General features: G+C 34.4%; 2 protein-coding genes across 2 annotated transcripts in view; one reads left to right on the top strand and one right to left on the bottom strand.

Moving 5' to 3' along the window:
• LOC125025263 (transforming acidic coiled-coil-containing protein 3-like) overlaps window positions 1-3,868 on the top strand; it is a 50,724-nt gene extending 46,856 nt beyond the window's left edge. Inside the window, exons 9-11 of the mRNA XM_047613235.1 lie at window positions 289-626; window positions 988-1,137; window positions 1,501-3,868. Of these exons, the coding sequence (XP_047469191.1) occupies window positions 289-626; window positions 988-1,137; window positions 1,501-1,690 (678 nt within the window). The 3' untranslated portion in view covers window positions 1,691-3,868. The remainder of the gene's footprint in view (window positions 1-288; window positions 627-987; window positions 1,138-1,500) is intronic.
• A 644-nt stretch (window positions 3,869-4,512) lies between these two features.
• Window positions 4,513-10,000, bottom strand: part of LOC125046861 (dynein axonemal assembly factor 5-like) — a 7,352-nt gene continuing 1,864 nt past the window's right edge. Inside the window, exons 3-10 of the mRNA XM_047644864.1 lie at window positions 9,985-10,000; window positions 9,132-9,364; window positions 7,026-7,545; window positions 6,380-6,562; window positions 5,897-6,019; window positions 5,621-5,767; window positions 5,305-5,496; window positions 4,513-5,149 (exon numbers count right to left, since the gene is read on the bottom strand). The exon at window positions 9,985-10,000 is cut by the window's right edge and continues 127 nt beyond it. Of these exons, the coding sequence (XP_047500820.1) occupies window positions 5,007-5,149; window positions 5,305-5,496; window positions 5,621-5,767; window positions 5,897-6,019; window positions 6,380-6,562; window positions 7,026-7,545; window positions 9,132-9,364; window positions 9,985-10,000 (1,557 nt within the window). The 3' untranslated portion in view covers window positions 4,513-5,006. The remainder of the gene's footprint in view (window positions 5,150-5,304; window positions 5,497-5,620; window positions 5,768-5,896; window positions 6,020-6,379; window positions 6,563-7,025; window positions 7,546-9,131; window positions 9,365-9,984) is intronic.

Genomic DNA, 10,000 nt, shown 5'->3' with positions numbered 1-10,000 from the left:
GAACATCTCTTAACTTGAAATTATTTTTCTTAATGCACTTAAGGAATGAGAGATTGCACCATTTGGTTGAACTATTTCAATATTGATTAATGTAATAAAGATAGTTTGATTTGCATGGTAAGAAAAATTCCTATATGAATATATTTATTCATAAATTTCTTTCGCAATATTTCAATAACTTTGAACCTGATTCTACCACTGCATGAAAATTATTTAGAGACAGTCATGTCTATTTACCTGTGATTGGCTGAATTCTAATAACGATTCTTATTTTCCGTGACTCCGTAGGTAGAGGAGCTCCTGAAGCGACAGTCACTACAATTTGAAGAAAAGCTCCTCCGAGCGGAGTTAGCTGCTGGGGAGAAGGAGAGAAAATTGATACAAGCCATGAAGGAGGAACAGAAGGAGAAGGGCAACCTAGGGGGGTCGTTGACAGAGCTAACACAGTCACGCGATGCTCTGCTCAAGATGGTGGGCCAGTACAAGGGCATGCTAGCACAACTCGTTGGTGAGAAGGAGAAGGAAAAGCAGAATGCGGAGGAAAGAATCAAGACCCTCGAATCAGAAAGAAACCAAGCCCTAGATGACTTAGCCAATGTGGAGAATGCATTTTCTGATGTACATAGGTATGTTGGAATATTCTTACGGGAATCTCTGCATTCTTGATTGTGAGGAAATGTTGGTGAAATAAACATAATGAGGCTTGTTATTCCTCTGCAATTTTAAAGAAGGTTTATGTACTATCTTTATCATTCAAGCGATGCTTGTAGAAAAATTGTTCCCTTTACTGCAGTTGTTATAAAGAAAATATTGTCCAGCTAAGTTTCTTATGAACTTCTATTTTAGATATAGTAACTTCTCACAGTATCAGAATTACTGTAAATGGTACGCACTAACCACTTGATATGAAAAAGAAGACTATTTGTAAACATCTATTTATGACTTAATGAAGTCAGAAAATTATGACAAATTTTCCTTTATCTGCAGGAAATATGAAAGAACAAAGCAGGTAGTTGACACACTGAGAAGAAATGAAGAAACCCTGCGTGGTGCTATTACAGACTATGAAGGCAAATTACAGAAACAAGAACAGAAGTTTATTGAATTCCAGAAGCATGCAGAAGAGAAAATACAGTTGTAAGTAACAGTGTTCTTCATAGATATTCCTCACAGATTTGGATGACTTCTTTTGTATATTAATTCATAGTGATGAGAATTTATTTTTACATGTTTTGTATATTACTTCTAAATTATTGTGTTTATATAGTAATTTTATTTTGTTTTACACAATCATTTGTAGTTTTTTTGTCAAAAAATTACTTTGCATTATAAGTTGTAATACATTGCTGTAATTAGTGTACAGCATATTTTTATGTAATGGTGCTTTAGTTAAATGAAAGTCCAGTTTATGGCAGAGTGTGATAGCCTTATTTTTCTTTGTATTCAGTATTTTGTGCCATTGTGAGAAATATTTGCAACATTTTCCTTCACTTTTTTCAGAGCAAATGAGGAGTTTGAAACAATGAGGAAAGCAAATGAGCAAGAAATGACCAAAATGGCTGCCCTCCTGAAGAAAGCAGAAATGAAGATTGTTTCTCTCCAGGATGCCTTTGACAGGAAGACACGAGAGAACCAAGAACTAACACAGCTCTGTGATGACCTTATCAACAAAGTTGGAGGAGCGAATTAATTGTTGAAATTTAATGTTTTCTGGTAACAAATATAATTGATTAGGATTAGACTGCTGCTGCTGAAACAGTTTTAAATGAGGAACGTCAAGATAAAGGCCCATCTCATATTGTTAAGAGAGCAGCAACTGTGATCATAACGCCCCCTGAAATGGTTCAGTCTGGGTATCTTTTTCCTACAATAATAGATTGGACTGGTTTGATACATATTAAAATAATGGACAAAATGGAATGATTTTTGGAATTTCACTGTCGTCATTCTTCTTTTGTATATTTTAACATGTGACCTGAGGTACTGATTGGATACCTTCTATCCTGACTCAAACTGCTTCACTGACACACTGAATGATGTTGTTAATGTGTGTCAGGTAGTATGATGTATGTTGTGCAAGGAGTCATGCAAAATATCAGGCCACCCAATTGAATCTTGTGAATAGCTGAAGAAATTTTAAAGCTTGCAGTGAGTTTGTTGAGTATATCTAGAGATTTGGCTTTTTGTCAGTTGATAAATATTACCAAACTGATATCCTGCACTGATTGTCATTATGTAAATGCAATGTACATATCAAATAAGGAGAATATTGCCTGATAGGTTATACACTAATATTAAAAAAAAAAGAGAAATTAGTATAGCTGGGGAAGAAAGTAGCATTGATAACAGAATCTATATTATATATTATTACCAGTGTGTTAAACTGGAAAGCTTGTAAATAATGATAATTTTACACATTTCCATCACTACATCATTATATATCACTCGATTGTGAAGCATTTGTGCAATTCACAAAACAGTTTCTATGAAATTAACTTAATTTTGCCATTAAGCTGCTCTTCTATTGTGAAATGTGGAAGCTGTCAGGTTGAGAAATCAGCTGGAAACAAGCAAGAAGACAGAGCATGATGTACATGATTATCTCACGTACCAAAAAGTGTGTGGGAAAGTTTGCCATTACTTAAGCATTTGATAACCGATTCCAGACTCTGGAATGCACGATTTGTACGAGTAATATCTAATTATAGAGATTGAGAGTGTTATCCCTGATGCTGGTGTGACAGGTGACGAATGGTGTGAAGGGTAATAGGGCTGTGATAGTACACCATTTTTGTCTTTGATGAAATAGCTGCCAAAGGTCTGCTGATAAGATTTTGCTTCTGTTTTATATTTTTATTGATAGATGCTTGAAGGTAGTCAGACCAAGCACAAATATTATTTCTTTGATATGCTTGATTTCTCTGTTTAGTAAACACGACTGAATGCCAATTCCATCCAGGGTTGACAAAAATATATCTATAGGAATATTTGATTTCTAATTGGACAGACACACGAGGTGTTTTCCTTTTCATTTGGTTGGGAATTTTGCAGTAGAAACCCAGTTCTTTTGAATAGATATATAGTAATCTGAATTGTTACTAAAGCCGAATAACAGAATCATTGGTTTCATTTAAAAAAAAACAAGGATTTATTGTAATTAATTTTTAACAGTTCCTAGTCTCAAAAAGAAATTGGTGTAGCTTTTACATCCTGCGCCTCATGTAATGAAATAATATGACACATTTTTCAGTATTCATGAGAGCTGTAGAAGTCCCGATCCCCAAGCTTGAATTTGAATTTCCTTTCTGATAGTAAACTTATGAGATAGAAGCTCAAATTCAGTGTTTGCAGTCAGCTTGCCAACTGATTATATATATACAATGACTTGCTACATCAGAATAGGTGCATGATGTTAGTAGGGATCATGATTTTTCATCAGCAATACATGTTTGTTATTTTAGTGTTGATTTACAAAATTTGTAATCAAAAGGTGCACGAAATTGAATTCCTAAGAGGGAGAACTGTATTAGATGCAGTACTCTTATAAACAAAAACAAAAAAAAGCTAGGGGAAAAAAAAAAAGCAATGTGCCTTATAATACATGACAAGATGGATAATCTGAAGAATAATAATTGATGAGGAAAAATCTGAACTTGTTTTTTTAAAAAAGAGTAATAGGGCACATTTACGCAGACCAGTCAATAAAAGTATGCAGATTGCTTGTCAGTTACGTATGTAAATGTATATGCAGAAATCTTAGTTTCGAGGCTCATAGCCCAGATTATTTATGACTTTTAGAGAGATCTTAAGTTTATCATGTGACACTTCTTTATGTATTATAGATATTAAAATAAATTAACACACCATTTTAAGATTTGTTATTTCCCTTTTTTTTATAAAAATCTTTTGCATTGTTGATTGTGTACTTATCCTTTTATTAAAAAAAAAATGGAAGATTATGGAGAGGCTTGATCAATTTTGTTAAGATTCATACATCTTACCAATTATTGTGCCAGTACAGCAGCCAGAATTGAAAAAAAATTGTTAATTTCTTTAAATTCTTGTTTCAAAAGTAAAAGTAAGGAAACAATGTTTGTACTTTTTAATTAACTCTCAATAATAAATTATGCTTAATTGTTCAAGGTATGTTGTGAACAAAGTAGCTTCTAAACTTTTGCAGTTACGCAGTTCTAAGTTACTACCTCTTTTATTAAAACTTATTTTTTTCCTTTTTGGTTAGAAAAAAAATGGAATAAAAGTAGAATATCAGAAGGCACTACCTTCTGTCCGTTCTAAAGAGCAAAAGTAAAATAAAACAAATACGATGATGATAACCATGGCAGGGTTAATTAATTTCATACTTATTAAACACTTCTCTATTTCAAATAATATGATTAACATTCATACATAATAATTCTATTATTACAAATACAGACCTTTATAAATGTATTTAAAAATCAACAAGGATATGTGGAGTTGTGTACTTTATAACACAAATGTTGCTGAGGAACCTCTAATTTCAACATGACTTTGAATACCTAAATAGAAGTACATTTCGTCTATGGTAAGCAAATTATGAACTTTTTATTGCTTTTTAGTTCAAAGAAATAAAGATAAACAATCAATTGTGGAGAAAAAAAAAAAGTAATTTTAGACTGATTTGCTCTTTTGTTGTTATTAATGTTCTTTTGTGTGTGTCAATTTTGGTGTGTTATGTGTCTGTGTGTGTTTATATCTGGTCTGTTTTTTTCTTCTTTCCATCAGCACATCATTTACTATCACTTTGCACTTATAAGGTGAAACCAATATGTAAACATTTCCAAATGTTTGGTTTATTGTATTTTCTTTAACAGTCATACACCTTGCAATGAAAGTGTAAACTGCTGCTAACCCATGTACTAACTTCTGACTATGCATATCACAGTGTTTTATAAAAAATCAAATTGATGTTATCTAAAGGCAACTATTTTTATAATCCCTAAATAAAGCATGGAGAAAATACATTGCTAATTAACAACTGCAATTTGTAAATTATTCATGGACGCAATCAGTTTCTCACAAACATGCTTGTTTCGGAACTTAGGGCGGTCTTTCTCCAACACTTCTTTCAAGATCTCTGGAGATATCTTGCCCATCTCTTCCAAGGCATCTGGAAAATGTAGAACTAATTAATAAAATCATTATGTATGTCAGATCAAACAGTTTAAATAAAAATAAAGTTATTATATAATACATATTATACTATGTCTACAAGCATGGAAAAAAAAGTTGAACCATATTATGTGCATAAATGGATCATTGTACCTGAGACAGCGCCCTGTAATATTTCATCTGGATCATCTAAAAATACAGTTGCAGACTCATACAGGTCTCTTAGCCTTGCTGTCTGTATACTAGGATTATAATTCTCAGGTAAGTGCTTGAACAGAGCAGCTAAAACTCTGGCTGATTTCAGACGTACAACTGCACTTACATCATCAAATCTTTTGACTAGCTCTGGAAATAGCAAAGCATAATGAATACATCTCCATGACCAATAACTCCGTGGCAATAAAATGTTTACATACAATATTATTCAAGCCATATATCTACATATTACATAAAATAAAAATATACATACTATTTGCCAAAGTATGTAATGTCTCAGAATCAATCAACTGAGGAAAGGAACTGACAACATTCATCACAACTTCACAGGAAAGGTGGCGTGTATCTTCAGAATCATCTTCAATAAGGGCTGGGATGAGAGCGAGGCAAATTTTTACCTCTGAAATAAAGAAGAAAATTCCTTCTTTCTGATCTACTTTGGGGCACCATCAATCAAACATCTTTTTACTTAAACAGTCATCAGAATTACATATTACACAAGACATGTATCAAGTCTTAAATACATTACCATCTGACACTTTCTGACTTGCTACTCCAACCTGGCACACAGAAACCAAACAAGAAACAGCTGCTGTTCTCAGAGCAGCCGCTGTGCTTCCAGCATGCCAGGGGAGGAATGGCTTCAGTATATCTGAAATTCATTGAAATTCTTGTGTTATTTAATTAGTTTCACAAGAAACCTATAAATATGACATCTATTATTGTTATCTTAGTCTATATACTGGTCTAGGACAGAGGCAACTGGAATTCTCTTTAAACATGTTGCTTTGTCTACAAGTGCTTTTAATTTTTTTTTTTTTTCACAATAAGACAAAAAACTTTTCAATCAATCACCCACTACAGAAGACTTGGCAGTATAAAAGTTAAGAACCACTGGTCTAGAAAAAAATAAGATGGTAACAAATGTTAAAATCACTATATCATTCATCTTAAACTTATACCATGTATTTTGTGGCTTTTATAATAAAAATCAACATGATCTGGCACCTACCAGACACAATCACAGGAAGGAATCTCTCTAGCTCTCCATTTGAATTCAAAGGATGCTCCTCTTGTTTCAGAAGATGATGTAGTTTCATTAGACACTTCAGGCTAACAAAAGGATCCTGCTTCTTGGGAACACAATCGCACAAGATGCCAACTACCCTTTCTAAATGACGCCCTAGTGACTGATCTGGGGAAACAATTATATTCACAAGTTATATCATCAACACTACTGTTCTTTATTTCACAAGACTGCTCAAAGTATAGTTATGATTTACAATATCAAGACTCACTGTTGCTTTTGGTTCTTTTTCCTAAACTAGAATAAGTGACACCGGGAAGACCAGCTTATAACAAAAATGCTGTATTTTTGGCCTCAACATTCAGTTCTTGTATTCTGTCACTTCAGCAAAGTAACTATTTAAATGATATTTGATACTTGTTTCTATTACTACATTGTATTTCATAAAATTTCTCATATTCTAATATTTTCTTCTCTAAATAAATTCAACTATTTATTTATGTTTCTTTCACTGCAATAATTATGGCAGAATTGATGTAGAGTGAGGACCATTTTTTACTATATGATATTTTTTCTTCATAGATTATTTCTACAAATAATAAAAAAAAAACATCAACATTTCTTTACTTACCAGCAAGCTCTAGCAGACCCAAAAATATCATGAAATGAGGAGTCTGCTCATTCCAAGAGGAGGCTGTTGTGTGGATAGTATTCAAAACTGCACTTAAATGGAGATCATATAATGTGCATACTCTGTCAAATCCACTTTTGTTTGCTAGAGTTTCTAACTGTTCTTGAGCAAAACTGACTGTATCCTGCTCCTCTGACGTAGAAGCAATATACAGTAATACTGAGAAAAAACTGTAGCTACAGTCTCTTGGATCGCATTTTTCTATCAAGACATGAATGACCTGTAACAAAGCACTTTGGTGTCCCTGGCTGGTGACATGGGAGATGTCCTCATTGGCCAGGGCTTCGACAATTTCTGCTATGCTTTCTTGTAGGAGAGCAGCTGGTGTGCCTCGAGCCAAGGCACTCAGAACAATCAATGGACGCTCACCGTACTGTCCTCCACCAAGCCTTGGCAAGATTAATGGAAGATATGTAGCTGGAGGAACGAAGTAGCCAAGGTATTCACTGCACTCAACAACCTATAACAAGGAGGGAGAGCTATTAACCCATAAAGAAAGCATTACATGATATGACACAAATGTGATACATCACTGCTGTAAGCAAACAGTCCCTTCTATTCTGATGCCAGTTGCACAAAAAATGAGTTATTAACAGATAAAACTTGCATCATGATTAGAAAGCATTACAAGAATTTTCTTGTGTCCTGTAAAATATTGACACAGTTTGCACTGCAACCTCACCCATGCATTCCTAAATATAGGATACACATTCCTTTAGGACTGAGTGAATTAATATGCAGAATTTTTGGAAATTTATGAATATAAAAAAAAAACAAAAAAAAATTATGTAATAAAGCGTCCCTTCTCTCTTTTCCTCCTTTTTTTAATCCCTGAAACAACCATACTCCCTGAAGCTCTTTTGCATAGTACATTAATTTATAATACTCGACTTATGTGTTATCTCATAATGGGAGGTACACTGTTCTTCATTCTTCTATTTTTTGCTTACCACATTCTTAGCATGTGGCATGCATTTTGGTTAAGTGTTTTCCTCGGGGTGATATTTTACTTAAGGTATTATAAGAAAACCTAACGTCTTTGGGGAAGGACAATCAATGATCCTTCCTGTATATCGTATCAAAGGTTAAACTGACATCACTTCTCCAGGTAATGATAAAGGTAACATACAGATAATGGGCATTTTAAATAATGCACTGGTAATACTGCATTTGCAATAAGGTGTCCACATAAAATATTGAGAAAATTTCTATGTAAAAGCATTTCTAAAAAGGATCTCTCTCTGTTACTTTTTTTAAGGCACTTCATTTGTTTTGTATGTAAATACAAACTGTAAATACAGTCTAGCTTATTTCAGTGCAAATATTACTGCAACATTCCCTTTTCTTTTGCTAGTTTAACAGTGAGATCCTAGTTAACTCTGACATACTAACAAAATAAAGACAAAATGTTTGTGGAAAGAGTCAATTTCTATATATTATATTATATGAACTTTATCAAAATCTAAGCTATGAAGCTTATGAAATTTTATGAAAAACATAATATTCAAGTTCACTTTTAAATAATATCCTGACTGGCTAAACTATCAATGAAGTCAGGGGAGGGAGGGAGAGAGAGAGAGAGAGAGAGAGAGAGAGAGAGAGAGAGAGAGAGAGAGAGAGAGAGAGAGAGAGAGAGAGAGAGAGAGAGAGAGAGAGAGAGAGAGAGAGAGAGAGAGAGAGAGAGAGAGAGAGAGAGAGAGAGAGAGAGAGAGAGAGAGAGAGAGAGAGAGAGAGAGAGAGAGAGAGAGAGAGAGAGAGAGAGAGGGGAGAGGGGAGAGAGAGAGTGAGCGAGAGAGTGAGAGAGAGAGAGAGAGAGAGAGAGAGAGAGAGAGAGAGAGAGAGAGAGAGAGAGAGAGAGAGAGAGAGAGAGAGAGAGAGAGAGAGATAGAGATAGAGATAGAGATAGAGATAGAGATAGAGATAGAGATAGAGATAGAGATAGAGATAGAGATAGAGATAGAGATAGAGATAGAGATAGAGATAGAGAGAGAAAGAGAAAAATGATAATAAAATAAAAATAATTGAAAGAAAGGAAGGAAGACCAACCTGCTTGACAACATCAGCCTCTTTATCTGACGAGGCCAAAACCAGACCTTCAAGAATTTTCTCCACATACTGAGTTATTCCAGACTCTGCATTAACCACAAGAGTTGTCAAGAGTTTGGCAGCCTGCAGCCTTGGTCCAGCCTGCCAGTCATCCATGTCAGTCAGCAGGCCTGGCAACATGTGGTATAGGCTCTTCTGCACCAAAGAACGACATCCAACACCTGGGCGTTTTTCTGAAAGTAAAAAAAATAACTAAGATAAAATAAGCCCATATACAAATATGTGTGTGTGTGTGTGTGTGTGTGTGTGTGTGTGTGTGTGTGTGTGTGTGTGTGTGTGTGTGTGTGTGTGTGTGTGTGTGTGTGTGTGTGTTTGCGTGTGTGTGTGTTTGCGTGTTTGCTTGTTTGCGTGTTTGCTTGTTTGCTTGTTTGCGTGTTTGCTTGTTTGCGTGTTTGCGTGTTTGCGTGTGTGTGTTTGTGTGTTTGTGCATTTGTATGTTTGTATGTTTGTGGGTTTGTATGTTGTGTGTTTGTTTTGCATGCGTGTGTGGCCGGTATATGTCTGTCTAAAACATATTCACTGGTAGTTTGAGACATATATATAGTACATTCTGGTAGCTGAAACATTACCAGAATAATTGAGACATAAGTACACATAGAAAATTATCCACAAATGCCAATAAGTTTACTAGGTACAGACAAGTAGGCAGACTATATTTGGAATCACTACTTGCCATTTCTATTGATGTAAGTGTATGACTGCAATACATAACTCATCCTAATTATGGAAATAAAACAAGTACAGCATTATAAATCTGAAAACAATAAAACTCCAACCATTACCAAATACCTACCTGTGGGTGGATAGTG

This window comes from Penaeus chinensis, chromosome 4 (assembly GCF_019202785.1).
Source record: "Penaeus chinensis breed Huanghai No. 1 chromosome 4, ASM1920278v2, whole genome shotgun sequence".
NCBI classification, from domain to species: domain Eukaryota; kingdom Metazoa; phylum Arthropoda; class Malacostraca; order Decapoda; family Penaeidae; genus Penaeus; species Penaeus chinensis.
Note: the sequence above shows the minus strand (reverse complement) of the source record. Positions and strands in the feature narration are given on the sequence as shown.